Source organism: Phyllostomus hastatus, unplaced genomic scaffold, assembly GCF_019186645.2.
Source record: "Phyllostomus hastatus isolate PE091 unplaced genomic scaffold, TTU_PhHast_1.1 phas_scaffold_21, whole genome shotgun sequence".
Classification (NCBI taxonomy): Eukaryota; Metazoa; Chordata; class Mammalia; order Chiroptera; family Phyllostomidae; genus Phyllostomus; species Phyllostomus hastatus.
The window spans coordinates 48,841,603-48,862,494 of NW_025334017.1; the positions used below are offsets into that span (position 1 = coordinate 48,841,603).

Genomic DNA, 20,892 nt, shown 5'->3' on the forward strand with positions numbered 1-20,892 from the left:
CAATCCCCGCCCCGGACGGCCCCCACCCTCAAGCTCCGCCCAACGGAAGCCCCGCCCACTAGAGGTGGCTCGGAATTGGCGGTGCGATTGAGGGCGCAGCCTCCCGCTTCTTCAGGCTCAGGCTGTTTTGGAGGACGCCCCCCGGAGCGGATAGAGCCGACCAGCCCGGCCTCTGGGGGTTCAGCGCCGGCCTGGAGCCGCGTCCGTCGGGACATCCCTTTGGCGCGCGGCCTGCGCGGACCGGGGCGGGCCAGGGGGCTCCGGAACCGACCCAGCTCAGCGCTTGGAACCTCACGTACTTCCAGCACCACTTCTCCAGCGCATTCCTGTGGCACACGTCCCGGAACCCGCAGTTGTCTCCAGGCTTCCCCCAGGGCGGACCCAGCATGGAGTGGGGTGTGGCACAGCCGGCCCCTCCCAGAGATGAGACCCTAGGGTCTGGGGGGAGGCCTGGGAGCCCGCCTGGGAGGCCAGCTCCCCTGTGTGCCCCCTCCTGCAAGAATATGTGGGGAGTCAGTGAAGGTGACACGAAACCCACAGACAGGCTGCCAGGTGATCTGATTTATGACCCCAACCTTCCCACGGGCCCTACTTCTGTGCTTCCCTCTCCCTGGCACTGCGGAACCCTGGGGCAGCTGGTTCCTCAGGAGGCCCCCTTCCCTCTGCCTCCAGCCCCATCAAGAGACAAGCTGTGGAATTCTCACCTAAATTCCCCTCCACAACCCCTGCTCCCCTCCCATGGTTTCCTCCCTGGCACCCCTGTTGTTATAGTTTGGTGGATGAGCCTTCAGATGTCTGAATTTAAAAAAAAAGTTTCATTTATACGTAAACATTTCTTTGCAAATTATAAAGGTCCTCACTCCTCCAGGGAGTAGCAGTGGCAGGAGACAGAATCACCCTGTGCCTTCGCTGGACAGGCAGTGGCATGGACGGCCACGGCAGAAGGACCCCACCGGAGAGCAATGACTGAGGCAACGAAACACAGGAACTGGTGGGCAAAGGACACAAAGAGCAGAAGGACTTCTTGATCGAAAGGAATGCATTTAATAAAAACTGGAACACACAGAATGATGTATACGCTTCAGTGTGATAGGTGGAGGTGCCAAGAAATAGAGTTCTTTCAAAACATGTTTTGAAAGAACTCTCATGTGAAGACATTTTTCATTGCTTTTAGAAAGAGGGATAAACCTCGACGAAACAGAAGCATTGACTGGTTGGTTGCCTCCCTTACCCAGGGCACCACAGGTGTCTGGATCCAGGGATGGGACCCACAACCCACGCCAATGCTCTCACAGGAAGCCAACCACAAGCCCTTGGTTGCAGGACGACTCTACAACCAAAGAAGCCACAGGGACCAGGGCCAAGGAAAAGAGTCCTTTGTTGTAAGGGCAGCAGAGTTTATCAATGATGACCAACGGCCAATGTTCTGTCAGATAAAAATATGTTGAATACTCAAGGGAGAACTGCAAGAGTACCCAAGATGCCATCTAGATGACACATGATTATTTTAATGGAAAGGAAAGACCCAAGCCTCTGGGAGTAGAGAAAAACAAACAATGTGAAATGTATAAAACAAATAAGAAACATTACATTCAAGGTAATTTTAGACCCCTCTGGGCAGAATAACATCCTTTGACAGGTGAAATCTAACACAAACAGATCTTTTATTTCTGAGAAAGAGAAAGAAATAAGAGGCCTGTTTCAGAGTCAAGAGCAGCCTTCTGAAGCAGCTGCATGTAGGTGAGGTTCTCGTGCGTGTTGGGGTCGAAGAAGCCCTTGGTGTCGTCGCTCGGGTCCGCCAGGACGCGGTTCATCTCCTCGTCGAAGTAGCCGCGCTCATAGGCCACCTCCACGGGCAGCCGGTGGCTGTGCACGGGGTCGATGATGCCGCCCGTGGCGATCTGGGCCTCCAGCAGGCGGATGCCGTGGTCGCGGACGATCAGGCCCTTCTGCATGGCCTGGAAGAGCGAGATGGGCTCCCCGGTGTAGGGGTCGGTGTAGCCGGTGACCGCGCGCTCGGCCGACAGCAGCTTGTCGCGGATCTCGCCGCCCACCACGCCCGCGGCCACCGCCTCGTCCACGGACAGCCGCTGGTTGCGCACGGGGTCGATGAGGAAGCCCGTGGCCGCCTGGGCCTCCAGCAGCACCAGGGCCGTGCCGGGCCGCAGCAGGCCCTTCCACATGGCCTGGTAGATGCTCATCTTCTCCTGCCTGGAGGGGTCGTCCCTGGCGGGCACCAGCACGCCTGCGATGCAGCTCGTGCCCTCCAGGTAGCGCCGCACCGAGTCCATCTTCAGCACCTCCTGGGGGCTCTTGGTGCCCTGGGCCAGGCCCCGCAGGGTCTCAGGGTCCAGCACCCCGGACGTGCCCAGCTGGGCCGCGGACACATGGCGCCGCAGGCCCCGGAAGGACACCTTGCTCAGGCGCTCCTCCGTCTCCTCCACGACCTGGGTGAGGACGGCCACCAGGCCGGGCAGGGCCAGGGTGCCGGCCTCCAGCTGGGCCAGCAGCTCCTCCCGGCGGGCCTGGGTCAGGTAGGAGGAGCACAGGACGTCCCACACGGACACCGGCCGCCCGCGGAACCGCCCCGGCGCGCACCTCCATGGTGGCGGCACGCAGCTCCTGCTCCCGAGGGTGCCCGGTGGCCCCGCCCTCACTGCGCCCCTGCTGCCCCCGGATCCCGCTGGCCGGGGGCTGTGTCCCCCTGCCCCCCGCCGCCCACCCTGCACCTCCTGGGCCTCCTCGGCCTCCTCGATGATGGTGGTCAGCCGGGCGGGTCAGCGCGGGCAGCCCCCAGCGCCCCGAGCGGAACTGGGCCAGCAGCTGCTCCCTCCTGTCGGCGCTCACGTAGGCGGACTCCAGCACGTCCCCACACGGGCACGGCCGGGCCCCGCAGGCGGCCCACCCTGACCTCCATGGTGGCGGCGCGCAGGGCGGGCGGAGGGTCCGCGGCCGCGGAGGCCCCCGGCCAGCAGCGCGGTGAGCGAGGCGCCCAGCTCCTGCACGCTCAGCCTGCCCGCCCGGTACCCGGCCAGCAGGTCCTGCCGCAGGCTCTCGGACACCTCCCGGTAGAAGAGCAGCTCCCAGACGGACACGTCCTGGCCCTCGGGGGCGCCTGCCCCCGGCGGCAGGGACACGCGCACGTCCCGCAGGGTGCGGCGCAGCTCCTCGCTCAGCTGCTGCAGGGCGGAGCCCTGGCGGGCCAGCTGCAGCACGTACAGCCCCGTGTCCGGGTCGCGCACGCAGCGGCGCAGCAGCTGCATGTAGGTGAGGTTCTCGTGCGTGTTGGGGGTCGAAGAAGCCCTTGGTGTCGCCGCTCGGGTCCGCCAGGACGCGGTTCATCTCCTCGTCGAAGTAGCCGCGCTCATAGGCCACCTCCACGGGCAGCCGGTGGCTGTGCACGGGGTCGATGATGCCGCCCGTGGCGATCTGGGCCTCCAGCAGGCGGATGCCGTGGTCGCGGACGATCAGGTCCTTCCGCATGGCCTGGAAGAGCGAGATGGGCTCCCGGTGTAGGGGTCGGTGTAGCCGGTGACCGCGCGCTCGGCCGACAGCAGCTTGTCGCGGATCTCGCCGCCCACCACGCCCGCGGCCACCGCCTCGTCCCACGGACAGCCGCTGGTTGCGCACGGGGTCGATGAGGAAGCCCGTGGCCGCCTGGGCCTCCAGCAGCACCAGGGCCGTGCCGGGCCGCAGCAGGCCCTTCCACATGGCCTGGTAGATGCTCATCTTCTCCTGCCTGGAGGGGGTCGTCCCCTGGCGGGCACCAGCACGCCTGCGATGCAGCTCGTGCCCTCCAGGTAGCGCCGCACCGAGTCCATCTTCAGCACCTCCTGGGGGGCTCTTGGTGCCCTGGGCCAGGCCCCCGCAGGGTCTCAGGGTCCAGCACCCCGGACGTGCCCAGCTGGGCCGCGGACACATGGCGCCGCAGGCCCCGGAAGGACACCTTGCTCAGGCGCTCCTCCGTCTCCTCCACGACCTGGGTGAGGACGGCCACCAGGCCGGGCAGGGCCAGGGTGCCGGCCTCCAGCTGGGCCAGCAGCTCCTCCCGGCGGGCCTGGGTCAGGTAGGAGGAGCACAGGACGTCCCACACGGACACCGGCCGCCCGCGGAACCGCCCGGCGCGCACCTCCATGGTGGCGGCACGCAGCTCCTGCTCCCGAGGGTGCCCGGTGGCCCCGCCCTCACTGCGCCCCTGCTGCCCCGGATCCCGCTGGCCGGGGGCTGTGTCCCCCCTGCCCCCGCCGCCCACCCTGCACCTCCTGGGCCTCCTCGGCCTCCTCGATGATGGTGGTCAGCCCGGCGGGTCAGCGCGGGCAGCCCCAGCGCCCCCGAGCGGAACTGGGCCAGCAGCTGCTCCCTCCTGTCGGCGCTCACGTAGGCGGACTCCAGCACGTCCCACACGGGCACGGCCGGGCCCCGCAGGCGGCCCACCCTGACCTCCATGGTGGCGGCGCGCAGGGCGGGCGGAGGGTCCGCGGCCGCGGAGGCCCCGGCCAGCAGCGCGGTGAGCGAGGCGCCCAGCTCCTGCACGCTCAGCCTGCCCGCCCGGTACCCGGCCAGCAGGTCCTGCCGCAGGCTCTCGGACACCTCCCGGTAGAAGAGCAGCTCCCAGACGGACACGTCCTGGCCCTCGGGGCGCCCGCCCCGGCGGCAGGGACACGCGCACGTCCCCGCAGGGGCGCGGCGCAGCTCCTCGCTCAGCTGCTGCAGGGCGGAGCCCTGGGCGGGCCAGCTGCAGCACGTACAGCCCCGTGTCCGGGTCGCGCACGCAGCGCGCAGCAGCTGCATGTAGGTGAGGTTCTCGTGCGTGTTGGGGTCGAAGAAGCCCTTGGTGTCGTCGCTCGGGTCCGCCAGGGACGCGGTTCATCTCCTCGTCGAAGTAGCCGCGCTCATAGGCCACCTCCACGGGCAGCCGGTGGCTGTGCACGGGGTCGATGATGCCGCCCGTGGCGATCTGGGCCTCCAGCAGGCGGATGCCGTGGTCGCGGACGATCAGGTCCTTCCGCATGGCCTGGAAGAGCGAGATGGGCTCCCCGGTGTAGGGGTCGGTGTAGCCGGTGACCGCGCGCTCGGCCGACAGCAGCTTGTCGCGGATCTCGCCGCCCACCACGCCCGCGGCCACCGCCTCGTCCACGGACAGCCGCTGGTTGCGCACGGGGTCGATGAGGAAGCCCGTGGCCGCCTGGGCCTCCAGCAGCACCAGGGCCGTGCCGGGCCGCAGCAGGCCCTTCCACATGGCCTGGTAGATGCTCATCTTCTCCTGCCTGGAGGGGTCGTCCCTGGCGGGCACCAGCACGCCTGCGATGCAGCTCGTGCCCTCCAGGTAGCGCCGCACCGAGTCCATCTTCAGCACCTCCTGGGGGGCTCTTGGTGCCCTGGGCCAGGCCCCCGCAGGGTCTCAGGGTCCAGCACCCCGGACGTGCCCAGCTGGGCCGCGGACACATGGCGCCGCAGGCCCCGGGAAGGACACCTTGCTCAGGCGCTCCTCCGTCTCCTCCACGACCTGGGTGAGGGACGGCCACCAGGCCGGGCAGGGCCAGGGTGCCGGCCTCCAGCTGGGCCAGCAGCTCCTCCCGGCGGGCCTGGGTCAGGTAGGAGGAGCACAGGACGTCCCACACGGACACCGGCCGCCCGCGGAACCGCCCGGCGCGCACCTCCATGGTGGCGGCACGCAGCTCCTGCTCCCGAGGGTGCCCGGTGGCCCCGCCCTCACTGCGCCCCTGCTGCCCCGGATCCCGCTGGCCGGGGGCTGTGTCCCCCTGCCCCCGCCGCCCACCCTGCACCTCCTGGGCCTCCTCGGCCTCCTCGATGATGGTGGTCAGCCGGCGGGTCAGCGCGGGCAGCCCCAGCGCCCCCGAGCGGAACTGGGCCAGCAGCTGCTCCCTCCTGTCGGCGCTCACGTAGGCGGACTCCAGCACGTCCCACACGGGCACGGCCGGGCCCCGCAGGCGGCCCACCCTGACCTCCATGGTGGCGGCGCGCAGGGCGGGCGGAGGGTCCGCGGCCGCGGAGGCCCCGGCCAGCAGCGCGGTGAGCGAGGCGCCCAGCTCCTGCACGCTCAGCCTGCCCGCCCGGTACCCGGCCAGCAGGTCCTGCCGCAGGCTCTCGGACACCTCCCGGTAGAAGAGCAGCTCCCAGACGGACACGTCCTGGCCCTCGGGGCGCCCGCCCCGGCGGCAGGGACACGCGCACGTCCCGCAGGGCGCGGCGCAGCTCCTCGCTCAGCTGCTGCAGGGCGGAGCCCTGGCGGGCCAGCTGCAGCACGTACAGCCCCGTGTCCGGGTCGCGCACGCAGCGGCGCAGCAGCTGCATGTAGGTGAGGTTCTCGTGCGTGTTGGGGTCGAAGAAGCCCTTGGTGTCGTCGCTCGGGTCCGCCAGGACGCGGTTCATCTCCTCGTCGAAGTAGCCGCGCTCATAGGCCACCTCCACGGGCAGCCGGTGGCTGTGCACGGGGTCGATGATGCCGCCCGTGGCGATCTGGGCCTCCAGCAGGCGGATGCCGTGGTCGCGGACGATCAGGTCCTTCCGCATGGCCTGGAAGAGCGAGATGGGCTCCCCGGTGTAGGGGTCGGTGTAGCCGGTGACCGCGCGCTCGGCCGACAGCAGCTTGTCGCGGATCTCGCCGCCCACCACGCCCGCGGCCACCGCCTCGCTCCACGGACAGCCGCTGGTTGCGCACGGGGTCGATGAGGAAGCCCGTGGCCGCCTGGGCCTCCAGCAGCACCAGGGCCGTGCCGGGCCGCAGCAGGCCCTTCCACATGGCCTGGTAGATGCTCATCTTCTCCTGCCTGGAGGGGTCGTCCCTGGCGGGCACCAGCACGCCTGCAATGCAGCTCGTGCCCTCCAGGTAGCGCCGCACCGAGTCCATCTTCAGCACCTCCTGGGGGCTCTTGGTGCCCTGGGCCAGGCCCCGCAGGGTCTCAGGGTCCAGCACCCCGGACGTGCCCAGCTGGGCCGCGGACACATGGCGCCGCAGGCCCCGGAAGGACACCTTGCTCAGGCGCTCCTCCGTCTCCTCCACGACCTGGGTGAGGACGGCCACCAGGCCGGGCAGGGCCAGGGTGCCGGCCTCCAGCTGGGCCAGCAGCTCCTCCCGGCGGGCCTGGGTCAGGTAGGAGGAGCACAGGGACGTCCCCACACGGACACCGGCCGCCCGCGGAACCGCCCGGCGCGCACCTCCATGGTGGCGGCACGCAGCTCCTGCTCCCGAGGGTGCCCGGTGGCCCCGCCTCACTGCGCCCCTGCTGCCCCGGATCCCGCTGGCCGGGGGCTGTGTCCCCCTGCCCCCGCCGCCCACCCTGCACCTCCTGGGCCTCCTCGGCCTCCTCGATGATGGTGGTCAGCCGGCGGGTCAGCGCGGGCAGCCCCAGCGCCCCCGAGCGGAACTGGGCCAGCAGCTGCTCCCTCCTGTCGGCGCTCACGTAGGCGGACTCCAGCACGTCCCACACGGGCACGGCCGGGCCCTCGCAGGCGGCCCACCCTGACCTCCATGGTGGCGGCGCGCAGGGCGGGCGGAGGGTCCGCGGCCGCGGAGGCCCCGGCCAGCAGCGCGGTGAGCGAGGCGCCCAGCTCCTGCACGCTCAGCCTGCCCGCCCGGTACCCGGCCAGCAGGTCCTGCCGCAGGCTCTCGGACACCTCCCGGTAGAAGAGCAGCTCCCAGACGGACACGTCCTGGCCCTCGGGGGCGCCCGCCCCCGGCGGCAGGGACACGCGCACGTCCCGCAGGGCGCGGCGCAGCTCCTCGCTCAGCTGCTGCAGGGCGGAGCCCTGGCGGGCCAGCTGCAGCACGTACAGCCCCGTGTCGGGGTCGCGCACGCAGCGGCGCAGCAGCTGCATGTAGGTGAGGTTCTCGTGCGTGTTGGGGTCGAAGAAGCCCTTGGTGTCGTCGCTCGGGTCCGCCAGGGACGCGGTTCATCTCCTCGTCGAAGTAGCCGCGCTCATAGGCCACCTCCACGGGCAGCCGGTGGCTGTGCACGGGGTCGATGATGCCGCCCGTGGCGATCTGGGCCTCCAGCAGGCGGATGCCGTGGTCGCGGGACGATCAGGTCCTTCCGCATGGCCTGGAAGAGCGAGATGGGCTCCCCGGTGTAGGGGTCGGTGTAGCCGGTGACCGCGCGCTCGGCCGACAGCAGCTTGTCGCGGATCTCGCCGCCCACCACGCCCGCGGCCACCGCCTCGTCCACGGACAGCCGCTGGTTGCGCACGGGGTCGATGAGGAAGCCCGTGGCCGCCTGGGCCTCCAGCAGCACCAGGGCCGTGCCGGGCCGCAGCAGGCCCTTCCACATGGCCTGGTAGATGCTCATCTTCTCCTGCCTGGAGGGGTCGTCCCTGGCGGGCACCAGCACGCCAGCGATGCAGCTCGTGCCCTCCAGGTAGCGCCGCACGCCCTCGTCCTGCTTGACGTCTTCCACGGAACTCTGTCCCTCCTCGAGTTTCTCCAGCGTCTCCTTGGTGATGATGGCCGACTGGAAGAGCTCGGAGGCCGTCACCTGCCTCCTGATGCCTCGGAACCACAGCTGCTTGCTGCACTTCTCTCTCTCCTCGATCATCACGAAGATGTTTTCTACTACCTTGTCCAGGGCACGCTTCGTGTCTCTCTTGTAGCTTCCCACCAGCTCCAGTTTTTTCTCCTCGGTGACGTATTCCGAGTTCAGCAGCTCCCACACTGAGGGCCTCTGTCCCTTGTACCGGCCGACCGTGACCTCCACCCGTTCGGCCTCCAGGGCCCTGCGCGTGGCCTCATCCACGTACGGGGATTCCTTCTCGTCGCGGGTCACGGGGAACAGCGTCCAGCCCCCCGCCCCTTTCTGGAGGCTTCTGTCCTGCAGCTCCTTGTACGTCACCTTCTCGTGTGTGTTGGGATCCACAAACCTCTTCTTCATGAGCTTCTGGTCGGACACGAGCGGGTACATGTCCCGGCGCAGACAGCCGCGCCTGCAGGCCGCGTCCAGTGGGAGCCGGTGGTGGTGCTGCGGGTCCACGACGCCCCCGGTGGCCACCTGCACCTCCAGCAGTCTCAGCGCCGCCTCCCTGTCCACCAGCTTCCTCTCCATGGCCTGGAGCAGCGGGAGCGTGCGCCCCGTGTCGGGGTCCGGGTAGCCCTTGACAGCCTTCTCGGCGTCCCGGAGCCTGTCCTGTAGGTCCTCGCCCACCAGGCCGGCGGCCACGGCCTCGTCCACGGAGAGCCTCCGGTGGGTGTGGGGGTCCAGCATGAACCCTGTGGCCGCCTGGGCCTCCAGCAGCAGGGCCGCGAACCCCGTGGGGATGAGTCCTCTGGCGCTGGCCTCGTAGACGCTCATCACCTCCTGTGTGGAGGGGACGGTCACGCCCGCGATGCAGCCACTGCCTTCTATGTAGGCCTTCACGTGCTCCAGGCCGCCGAGCGCCTGTCCCCCGCGCAGCGCGTCCAGGCTCTTCCTGTCGATGATGCCCGCGTTGAACAGGTCCGCGGCCGTCACGTCCCCGCCGATCCCCGGCACCTTGATGACCTGGTGCTGCTCCTCCGTCTCCTCGACCGTGGCGGTGACGATCTCCAGCAGCCGCTGCAGACTCAGGGCCCGGGCTCGGTGCTGCTGGACCAGCTCCCGCCGCCGGTCCTCCGTGAAGTACTGAGAGGACAGCAGGTCCCAGACGGACACGCTCTGACCCGCGAACCTCCCCACACGCATGGTCACGGTCTGCAGCCGCAGGGCCCGCCTCGTGGCCTCGTCGATGTACACGTACGGCTCTCCTTTCTTCACGATTTGTAACATGTACAGGCCGGTCTCGGGGTCCTCCACACAGCGCTCCAGCAGCTGCATGTACGTGAGGTTCTCGTGGGTGTTGGGGTCGAAGAAGCCCTTGGTGTCGTCACTCGGGTCCGCCAGGACGCGGTTCATCTCCTCGTCGAAGTAGCCGCGCTCGTAGGCCACCTCCACGGGCAGCCGGTGGCTGTGCACGGGGTCGATGATGCCGCCCGTGGCGATCTGGGCCTCCAGCAGGCGGATGCCGTGGTCGCGGACGATCAGGTCCTTCCGCATGGCCTGGAAGAGCGAGATGGGCTCCCCGGTGTAGGGGTCGGTGTAGCCGGTGACTGCACGCTCGGCCGACAGCAGCTTCTGGTAGGTCTCCTTCCCAAACATCCCTGCCGCGAAGGCCTCCTCCACGGTCAGCCTGCGGTTGGCCACGGGGTCGATGAGGAACCCTGTGGCCGCCTGGGCCTCCAGCAGCACCAGGGCCGTGCCGGGCCGCAGGATGCCCCTGCTCAGGGCCTCGGAGACGCTCATCCTCTCCTTGGTGGCCTGGACGAGGACCCCGGCGATGAAGTTGCCCCCTTCCAGGCAGCGCCGCACGCTGTCCATCTGTGTAACCTCCTGCACGGTCCTCGCACCCCGGCTCAGCTCGTCCAGCGTCTTCTTGTCGATCACCTGGGACCTGAACAGGTCGCTGGCCGACACCTGCTTCCGGAGCCCCCTGAAGACGGCCTGCGGGGGCTTCTTCTCCGAGGCCTCGACCAGGGCGGTGAGCGTGCTGACCACCTGCCGCAGGGCCGTGGCCCGCCCAGACTGGCAGAGTGCCGCCAGCTCCCGCCGCCGGCGACCGCTGACGTACTCCGAGTGCAGCAGGTCCCAGAGCGACACGGTGAGCCCCTTGAACCGCCCGGCCCCGACGGGCACCTTCATGGCCCTCAGGGCCACGGCCGTGTGCTTGTCCACCTCCAGGGCCACATCCTGGGGCAGGGGCAGCAGCCACAGGCCGGTGTCGGCATCAAGGACACAGCGTTCTTTGAGCTGCTGGTAGGTCACCTTGTCCCGCGAGCTGGGGTCGAAGAAGAACCGGTGGTCCTCATCGGTGCCGGTCAGCACCCGACTCGTCCGCTCGTCCAGGAGGCCCAGCTTGCAGGCTGCCGCCTGGGGCAGGTGCACCCCGTAGGTGGGGTCCACGGCACCACCTGTGGCCAGCTGGGCCTGCAGGAGCGGGAGGCCCTCGCCCTGGGGCACGAGCCCCTTCTCCACGGCCTGCCACAGCGAGAGGCGGCCCCCCGAGTAGGGGTCCGTGTACCCAGTCACGGCCCTCTCCGCCTGCCGGAGCTGCTCGCTCAGCGTCCCGCTCACCAGGCCGGCCTTGACTGCGTCTTCCACGGACAGCCTCTGGCCGGTCAGGGGATCCACAAGGGAGCCCGAGGCCACCTGGGCCTCCAGCAGACTCTGCCCCAGGCCCGCGGGCAGGAGGCCGTCCTTCACGGCCTGGTCGACGCTGGCCTTGGTCCCCGAGGGCTGCAGCAGCACCCCGGCCACGCAGCCCGTGCCCCACAGGCAGGCCCTCACCGCAGGCTCCTCGGCGACCTGGGCAGGAGACCGCGCGCCCCGGGCCAGTGCCGCCAGGGTCTCCGGGGCGATGATGCCGGCGTCCAGCAGCCAGACCGCGGGAACCTCGCCCCGGGGGCCGGGCATGGTGACGCGGGCCTGGGCCAGGAGCTCCGCCTCCCGCAGGCAGCTCTGCACGGCCATCTGCAGCTGCCGCACGGTGGTCCTCCCTGCGCGGAAGTCCTCCAGGAAGCCCCTCCGCTGCTCCTCCGAGAAGTGGCAGGAGGCCAGCAGCTCCCAGAGGGACGTGCCGTCCGCGGCCCCCGCAGTGGCCTGCAGGGTCTCCCGGACCTGCTCGTCTGTGGGCATGGCAGGAGCGCTTTCCTGCAGGGGCAGGAGGTACAGGCCGGAGGCCTCGTCCTTCACACACTGTCCCAGAAGCTGGACGTAGCTGGTGTTTCCCCGGCCGTCTGGCGTGGGGTAGGTCTCGCAGGAGCTGGACAAGGCCGTCTCCGTCTCCTGGTCGATGTAGCCACGCTCGACGGCCGCGGACACGGGCAGGTGGTAGTGGCCTGCGGGGTCGACGACCCCTCCTGTGGCCAGCTGGGCCTGTAGGAGGCGGGCAGCCTGCTCCTCGCGGACCAGGCCCTTCCTCATGGCTTGGAACAGGGACACCCGCTGCCCAGAAAAGGGGTCCCGGAAGCCGGTCACAGCGTCCTCGGCCCGTCTCAGCCGGGCATACAGCTCGGGCCCCACCAGCTGCCTGCGCACAGCCTCCTCCACTGACAGGTGCTCCAGGCTCTGGGGGTCGGCGAGGGCTCCGGTGGCCGCCTGGGCCTCCAGCAGCGCCAGGGCCACGCCCGGCCCCAGCAGCTTCTGCTTCATGGCCTGGTAGAGGCTGAGCCTCCGGTTGGAGGACGGCAGCAGCACGCCACCCACGGCGCCTGAGCCACGCAGGTACCTGCGGACGCCGTCCATGCGGAGCAGGGCCTCAGGGCTGACCGCCCCGGCCAGCAGCCGGTCCAGGAGCTCCTGGTCGATGATGTGGGCCTCCAGGAGCTGGAAAGGGGTGACGCGCCCCCGCAGCGCGGGCAGCGTGATGTCCGTGCACCGCGCCGACTCCCTCTGCAGCAGCTTCGCTACCTGCTCCAAGGAGAGCTCGCGCCGCCGGTAGCGGTGCAGCAGCTGCCGCCGCTGGGCCTCGCTGAAGCACTCCGAGTTGAGCAGCTCCCACGCAGACACCCGCCGCCCCCGGAAGCGCCCGTGGCTCGTGGGCAGCAGCAGGCTCTGGAAGGCCCGCCGGGTGGCGCCATCCACCAGCTGGGGACGCTCGCTGCTGAGCAGCAGCAGGTAGAGGCCGGTCTCGGCATCGCGTACGCAGCGCTCCAGCAGCTGCATGTAGGTGAGGTTCTCGTGCGTGTTGGGGTCGAAGAAGCCCTTGGTGTCGTCGCTCGGGTCCGCCAGGATCAAGTTCAGTGTCTGGTCGAAGTAGCCGCGCTGGTAGGCCACGTGCACGGGCAGCCGGTGGCTGTGCACGGGGTCGATGATGCCGCCCGTGGCGATCTGGGCCTCCAGCAGGCGGATGCCGTGATCGCGGACGATCAGGCCCTTCTGCATGGCCTGGAAGAGGGAGATGGGCTCCCCGGTGTAGGGGTCAGTGTAGCCGGTGACCGCGCGCTCGGCCGACAGCAGCTTGGCGAACAGGCTGGGCCCGATGACGCCGGCCTGCAGCGCCGCCTGCACGGAGTACCTCTGGTTTTCCTTCGGGTCGATGAGGAAGCCGGTGGCCACCTGCGCCTCCAGGAGGACGAGGGCTGTGCCCGGCCGCAGGAGCCCCTTCTTCTGAGCCTCGTAGATGCTGAGCCGCTCCCGGGAGTCAGGCAGCAGCAGGCCGGCAATGCAGCCGGTGCCCTGCAGGTACCTCTGCACCGAGTCCAGGCTGCCCACGTGCTGCGCCGTGGTCTGTCCCCGCGCCAGCTGCTCATACACGTCCTGGCCGATGATCTCTGCCTGCAGCAGCTCCCCGGGCGACACGGGGACCCTGAGCCCAGAGAAGGTGGTCTTGGCGGTGGCCGCGGCCTGCTCTAGGGTGGCCCGCAGCACGGCGGCCAGCTCCTCCACGGACAGCGTCCCTCGCTGGTGCTGCTGCGCCAGCGCTGCCCTCTGCTCCACCGGGACGGCCTCGGAGAAGAGCAGCTCCCACAGGGACACGGGCTTCTCCTGCAGCCCACCCACCGAGACGGCGGCCGTGGCCTCGCTCAAGGCCTGCCGGGTGCTGTGCTCGATGAACGGGGGTCCCTGTGGCTCCTCTCCACGGGCCTCTCCTGGGAGGGGCAGGAAGGCCAGCCCCGTCTCCGGGTCGGTGACACAGCGGGCCAGCAGCTGCCTGTAGCTGAGGCTCTCCTGCGTGTGGGGGTCCGAGAAGCCAGCAGCCTGTGAGAGATGCTGCTGCGTCTCCTCGTCCAGGCAGCCGTAGCGCAGGGCGGCCTCCAGGGGCAGCCGGAGCCTGCGGGCTGGACACACGAGCCCGCCCGTGGCCAGCTGGGCATCCAGGAGCCGCAGCGCCAGAGGCCGGCCCACCAGCTCCTTCTTCATGGCCTGGAAGAGGGGGATGCGGGTGCCGCTGAAGGGGTCGTGGAACCCGGACACCGCCTGCTCTGCCTCCAGGAGCTGCCCGTGCAGCTCTGGGCCCACCAGGCCTGCCCTGACTGCCTCGTCCACGCTGAGCCTCTGGCCGGTGGCCGGGTCCACCAGAGCGCAGGCAGCGGCCTGAGCCTCAAGGAGGGGCAGTGCGGCGCCCACGGGCAGCAGGTGCTCGGTGACGGCCTGGAAGAAACTCTTCTTGCGGCCGGCGGGCAGCAGGACGACCCCGGCCACACCGCCGGTGCCCTGCAGGTAGCGCCGCACCTGGGGGCGGGCGCTCACCTCCTGCACTGACAGCGTGCCCTCCTGCAGGCCCCGGGCCGTCTCCTTGTCCAGGATCCCGGCCTCCAGCAGCTCGGCTGAGCTGGCCGCCCCGCCCAGCGTGCGGAAGGTGGTCTGCAGAGGCAGCAGGGCCAGCCCCGTGGCGGGGGCCCGCACGCAGCGGCCCAGCAGCTCGCCGTAGGACAGCCGCTCCAGGGTGTTGGGGTCCAGGAAGGCCGGCTCACGCTCTGACAGGCCGCGCTGCGTCTCCTGGTCCAGGAGGCCCTGCTGGCAGGCCAGCTCCGGGGCCAGGCGCACTCCCCGCATGGGGTCTATCAGGCCCCCCGTGGCCAGCTGGGCCTCCAGCCAGCTCCACCCCAGCGCCCTGTCTACAACCTCCTTCCCAATGGCCTGGAAGAGGGCCAGCTTCTCACCCCCGTAGGGGTCAGGGTACCCAGTGACCGCACGCTCCGCAGCCAGCAGCTTCTCCTTCAGCTCCAGGCCCACCAGGCCGCACCGCAGGGCCTCAGACACGGGGAGAAGCTGGCCCTGGGCGGGGTCCACGAGGCCCCCGGTGGCGGCCTGGGCCTCCAGCAGAGCCAGCCCAAGCCGCTCCGGGAGCAGGCCCTGCTTCATGGCGGCGTAGAGACTCAGGGTCTGGCCCGACGCCGCCACGTGCACCCCGGCGACGCTCCCGGCCTGCGGCCCGGGGGGTGCGCCGGCTCCCTGCACGGCCTTGGTGGCCTTGGGGACGATGGCCGGCTTGGTGCTGTCGGTGACCAGGACGTCCAGAGGAGAGGCGTGGCCGTTCATGGTGCCCGGCTGGCTGTGCAGAGCTGACTAGCCCGAAATCCGCTGTGTCTGCTCCCTGCGGAGGGGGGAGAGGGTCCGTCAGGGGCCCTGGGATGGCCCAGGAGGGCGGTCGGGGTCAACCCCAGAGCCTGGGCGCCCCTCGGGGGACCAGATCTGAGCCCAGGTGAGGCCCCTCCCACTCCAGCGCCTTCACCGCCCACCCCGCCTGCCCGCCTCCTGGGGGGGCCTGTGCGTGCGCACCTGGCCTCCGCCCTGCACCCTGCGGTGCCCACGCCTCCAGCCACACGACCTTCCCCTCTGCTCCCCACGGCTTCTCCCCGCCACCCCGCGCCGTGGACACCAGCTCCCACCTTGTCCTCCTCCCCGTGATGCCTCCAGACTCGCCCCCCAGCTCCCAGCGGGGCTGCGGCCACACCCCCCACGCTCCCCTCTCCCACCCTGGGGCCCCAGCCTGTGTGACCCGCAAGGTCCCCCCTCGGCCCAGCTCTGGACTCCCCTCTGCCCGCCCCGGCCTGCGCCCTCAGTGTGGCTTCTCTGTGCCCACCGCCGGGGCCCGGGGCCCACAGATTCAGGGCCCGTGGCTACTCCTGCGGGGCTGTGTGTGGGGGGGGGCAGGCGTGGTTTCCGGCCCTTCGGGTCGCGGTCAGCGGGCTGAACACCCAGCAACCGCCCGCTGTCCCCTCTCAGCAGACAGCTGTGTGCACGGTTCCCCGAGCAGCGGTGACAGGTGCCTGACCCCTCACCTGGGCCTGCCTCCTCCTCGCTGGGCTACACCGTGTTCCCCAGAAAGGCACGTCCCAGCCCCCGGCCCAGTCCCTGTGACGTGGCCTTGCCCAGAGCCAGGGCTTCTGCAGGTGTCACTGGGACACGGTCACCCCGGAGCAGGGAGGGGCCTGACCCAACATGCCTGGTGTCCCGGGAAGACAGACCCGGGACAACGCCCGTGGTGCTGGAGGCAGGCTGGCGTGACGCAGAACGCCCAGAACGCCCAGGGTTCCCGTCAAAAGCCGGAGGCACCGACTTCAGCCTCTGGCCTGTGCGCTGTGAGGACTCGCTTCCCTTGTTCCCAGCCCCGGGGGCCGCGGTGGCCGCCTGGGGCACGGACAGCAGCCGCCCCCCGCCCCCCCGCCCCCCCCCCGTCTGTGAGCCACGCCCTCCCCACTTCCCCAGAAGTGTCCCCGAAGCCCCCTCCTGGTCCCTGCCCTGCTCCGCTGTCCTCCCCTCCCCCCACCCCCGGCCAGCTCCCCGGGGACCACACCTCGACCCCCCACACCCCACCTGTGGTCCAGGGAGAGGCCCGGGCCTGTGTCTGCCCCCCGACCCCGCTCCACAGCCTTTGCTGAGGTGACCTTGCACTCCGGCTGCCAAATCTGACACCTATCTTTGTTGGGTCTGGAGGCCCCTGACCTCTGGGGTCGTGGGGCATGGGGCACCCGGTCCCTGGTGACCGAGCTCTGCTCCGTCTCCGCGAGTCCAGTAACTCAGAGGGCCCCCCGAGGCTGCCCCAGCCCCTGATCTGCCATCGAGCCCGGCCTGTCCGAGGCCCGAACTACAAGTCCAGCGGCCTCACGAGCACCCTCGACCGCCTCAGCCGCCGGATCCCTCTCAGAGCCTGAGCCCCAAACCCCCAGCTGGCCCCACGGGGGGGGGGCCCTCCACCCGGCCCACCTCACGTCGGGGCTGCCCTGAAGCCCGGAGCAGGAGGGTCAGCAAGGGGACACGTGGGTGGGGGCCGAGACCCGGTGGGGCAAACGCATGGAGCCCGTCCCCACCCCTCGGCGGCAGCACGGAACCTGCCCCCTCCCTGCCCTTGCACAGCTGCCGGGCGGGAGGCTCCTGGGGACGCCCTGCCGCCGCCGGCCTGCCGCTCGGGCTCGGGCAGTGGGTGCCAGGACCAGACGCGGGCGGGCGGGGCCCTGGGGGCACTGCTGCTGCTGCTCTCCCACCTTCCCGAGGGGCGCTGCTGTTGGGGGGGGGGGCGTGCGTGCTCAGGGCACAGTGCCCGGCGTTGGGTCAGATGTGACCCGCCGTACGGCAGGAGCCCATGTGGTGGCCAGCAGAGAGGCGCTGATCTCCCCGGGGCGAGGCGGGCTGAGGGGTCCCGCGGCGAGGGAGCCACTGAGGGCGTCTCGGAAACACCGGCTCACGGGAAGCTCTACCGTGTCCCCGGGAGGGGGCCACACGGGTCCAGGAACCAGGGGTGGGAGCCACTGTGCCCACACCGACCCGCCGGGAGCTCGGCCCCTCCTCTGGAGCGCCCACAACGGTGGGTTCAGTCGTCCTGGTCCCAGAGGACGCCCACTCCGCAGGGGACACAGCTCTGGTCCCTCCGAGCCGAAGGCCACAGCCTCTAGCAGGGCCCTCAGGCCCCTTGTGTCCAGGGCCACGAGGCCACAGAAGGGCGACCTGCCTGGCCAGAGAGCTGATTGGACCACCATGAGGGGGCGGGGCCTGTGGCAGGGTGGGGCAGGGACTGTGCCCCGGTGGCCCGCCCAGCTCCTCCCCTATGTGGCAGCAAACAGGCAAATGCAACTGCCGGGCCCTGGCCTGAGCAAGGGCCTTGGGGATGAGCGCCTAGGGTGGCCGAGGCCCCCTGCCCACCTCCTCCTCACACATTTCCCCGGGAAGAGATGACCCACAGCACCCTGGGGGTGGACCTGGCGTGATCGTGGCGGATGCAGGGCTGCCCCAACGCCCTCCCGGGGTCCCTGAGAGAGTCCTGCAGGCCGGCTGGTCTCGGCTCATCTGGGTCCCCTCTTCCCGCCCACAGGCCGCCCGGAGGCACTCCCTAGTCCTCCCTGCGCAGACTCCCCCGCTCCCGGGGCCAGCCGGGCATGTGCTTGGCTGCCCCCCAGCAGCTTCCAGACGAGCGCACGCAGGCTGGCCTGCGGCCCGCCCAGCCTTGGCAGGGGCTCCAGGGAGGTTGGAGCGGCGCTCCTGTCCAGTGTGCCCAGCAGGGACAGGGGCGGGAGAGGAGAGAGACACCTCTCCGCCCAGCAGAGGGTCACCTTGGCGGCAGGGTGACCAGGTGGGCACAGCTGGGTGTGGCTCTCGGCCCGGAGCCTGCACGGCCCCAGCTGCAGGGAGGAGGGGCAGGGCCAGGACGGGGGACCCAGAGGGGCCCCAGAAGGCTCCACAAAGGGGACTCCTGAGGGGAGGGGGTACCTGAGGGACACCGACACAGGCAGCGGGGGCTGCGCCTGGAGCCTGCCGTGGGGATCCTGGGAAGGCGGCCAGACATAGGGGGCTGGGCTTTGCAAGACACCGGCCAGGGCCTGTGAGGGGTGCCCTGAGTGCGGGTATGGGTGTGCCGGAGAGGGGGCCCCCGTGCAGAAGTGGGTGCACTGTGGGAAGGGGCCCGGGCCCTGGGGAGGGAGACTGAGCAGGGCCCCTCCCCCAACACACGCCACCAGCAGCAAAGAGCCAAGGAAACCTGAGACAGGACGCCCCTCCTGGCTTCCCCGGAACGGCCCCACCTGCAGGGCCAAGGCCACCGGCGGGGGAGGCCGTTCCCGAGACAGGCAGGTCCGCATTTTTGGAGGCGGGGCACCGCCCCGTCGCCCAGGGTGGGGGCGGGGAGCCCGCTGGCTGTCCACCTGGTCCGCACAGACCCAGAGGCAGGCAGGGACCTTTGCCTAACTTCCCGCGCAGCTGGAAGGCCGCCCAGGTGCGGGCGGACGGACGGACAGCAACAGTTCGATAGAATCTCGGCGTCAGGGCCGACAGTGGGGCACCGGACAGGCAGAACCCCTCCACGTCCGCCTCCCGAGGGTCCTGAGGTGACCCCGCGCGAGGGTCCCCGGGCAGCTCCCTCAGCGCGTCAGCGCCCAGCCCCTCGGGCAGGAGCCACACCTGCCTCTCAATCTGTCAGCCTAATTGCCTCGGCCCCAGGTGCCCAGGTCGGCTCCCGTCGCCAAGGCCCCCTCCCCCTGCCCAACAAGGGCGAGGGGCGGTGAGGAACCGGACCCGACCGGCAGGGCCCCGCCCGCAGAGGCGCACCGGTCCAGCCGGGAATCCGCAGGGCGGGCGGGCGGACAAGACCCCCGGCTGAGCGCGCGTCTCCCACGCCCGCACGGGGGACCCCAGTCTCCCCACCTGCACCCCCGGCTGCTCCTCGCCGCGCACGAGGGCTGGTAGCACGGGGCTGTGGCCGCAGTGCCCCGCTCCGCCCGGGCCCCCACGTGGGCCCGGAGCTCAGACTGCCCGGGGCGGGACAAGCGTGAGCCCCACTCGCACCCCTTCCCCAGCCTCAGCGGCCGAGCCCGGCCGACGTGGCGCAGGTGTTTCGGTTTCGCCGGGCGGCGCGGGTGTTTCGGTTTCGCCGGGCGGCCGCTCTCTCGGCCCCGGGGTCCTACCTGCGCGCTCCAGGGCCCGTGCGCAGTCCCTCCGCTCGCTCCACGGCCCGCGCCAAGCGCCGCCGGGATTTAAACCTGCTCGGCCCCGCCCTGCGGCGGCGGCCCCGCCTTCGTCTGCGGGCGGCCAGCGGCCAGGTGGGGGCGCGCCAAAGCCTGGTGGGGCGGTTAGGGACCGAGAACCGACGCCCCACGACGACCCTTGGCCGGTGGGCGGTGAGCTCCTGAAGGCAGGGGGCGCCCCGAGGCGCCAGGATGGCGGCTGCAGAGGGGCAGGGCCCTCTCCCTCCTGCCCCGGCCCCTTCCTGACCTCTGGCCAGGCACGGCGGAGGAATACTGGGCGGGCGCAGCAGCAGAACACGGATGCGTTTCACGCCCGCCAGGACGGCATTTGCCGGCATTTGAATGGAGTTTGCAAGGGAAATACGGACCTGTCGGGACAGGGACACGCGGGTTTGCTTTGCAAAACACGACTTTATTGCCCGAGCAGGACTGGAGGTCCGGGGCAGGCTCCGTGTGGCCCACCCCTCCCCCCTCTCTGTCGCTGTGCGCGCGCCTGCTCACTCCCTTGGGGCCGGCTGCTTAATGCTGAGTGGGCTGAGCCAGGCTGTCCTGAGCAGTTCCCTTCCGTGTGCCCCTCCGTGGCCTTGACCTTGAAGAGCTGGGGTCCCTGTGTCCCCAGCAGGCTCCCAGTCCCGTCTGAAAGGGAGAGCCAGGCCTCACCCCAAGGGTCCAGCGGCTCCCCCTGAGCATGGAGACCTCCTGTCCACCCAGAGGTCCCCAGGGCCCCTCGAATGCCCATTCCAGCACCCACCTTCCTGGGCAGGAGACAGCTGGGGGCTCTGAGGATAGGGGACGTGACCTTGGGGGCCGGCCTGCTGGGGACCACGGCCCAGGACAGGAACCTCTCATGGATCTTCTGGCTGGTCCTTCCCTCCGCTGCCCAGAGACGCCAGATGGACAAGGGTAGAGCAGGTGCCGGGCCCCCCAGGTCAGGGCCTGAGGCCTCCCTTCTGCCGGCCCTGAGGGCTCAGGTGCCCCCGCCCCCCGCCCACCAGCCCTCACCTCTGCCCGGGTCATTCTTGACCAGATACTCATCCAGGGCCACCCAGCCACCTCCGACGCGCACCATGAGGGAACCTCGGGGCACCTGCACGGGGGGGGGGGTGCTGGGGTCAGTCCCCACGGCCCTGCCCTGCGCACCGCCCACCAGGCCCAGGCTCACACCTGCTCACCGAGGCTCCCAGGACGCTGGGCCGGCCCCTGGGCATCTGTGGGCTCCTCGCGGTCCACGTCCCCCACACTGGCCAGGCTGGGTGGCTGCCGCCGTCTTCTGAGGGGCCCTGGCCCCGAGCAGTGAGGTTTGGTGTGAACCCACGTCCCCCCAAAGTATGCAGGGCCAACCTCATCCACCCCCAGCCCTGCTCACCAGGTGCCAGGACACCGTCCACGTTGTCCTGCCGGGAAGCGTGGCCGTGCCGGCCGTGGCTCGTGGCCCGGAGCGAGCCCCGGAGCCGCTTCCTCCTGTGGCCGAG

General features: G+C 70.3%; 1 protein-coding gene across 1 annotated transcript; it reads right to left on the minus strand.

Annotated features, from left to right (window-relative positions):
• Nucleotides 1–1,021: 1,021 nt before the first annotated feature.
• On the minus strand, nt 1,022–19,448 carry EPPK1 (epiplakin 1). Its single transcript, XM_045860799.1, is given in 27 exon segments — nt 1,022–2,588; nt 2,590–2,672; nt 2,675–2,771; nt 2,773–2,868; nt 2,870–2,966; nt 2,968–3,290; nt 3,292–3,503; nt 3,506–3,605; nt 3,607–3,747; nt 3,750–3,848; nt 3,851–4,268; nt 4,270–4,298; nt 4,300–4,728; nt 4,730–4,779; nt 4,782–4,857; nt 4,859–5,374; nt 5,377–5,463; nt 5,465–5,515; nt 5,517–6,171; nt 6,173–6,654; nt 6,656–7,135; nt 7,138–7,232; nt 7,235–7,466; nt 7,468–7,905; nt 7,907–8,038; nt 8,040–15,060; nt 19,361–19,448. Coding segments are annotated over 26 exon segments (13,308 nt in total). The 5' UTR covers nt 15,006–15,060; nt 19,361–19,448; the 3' UTR covers nt 1,022–1,664.
• Nucleotides 19,449–20,892: the final 1,444 nt, after the last annotated feature.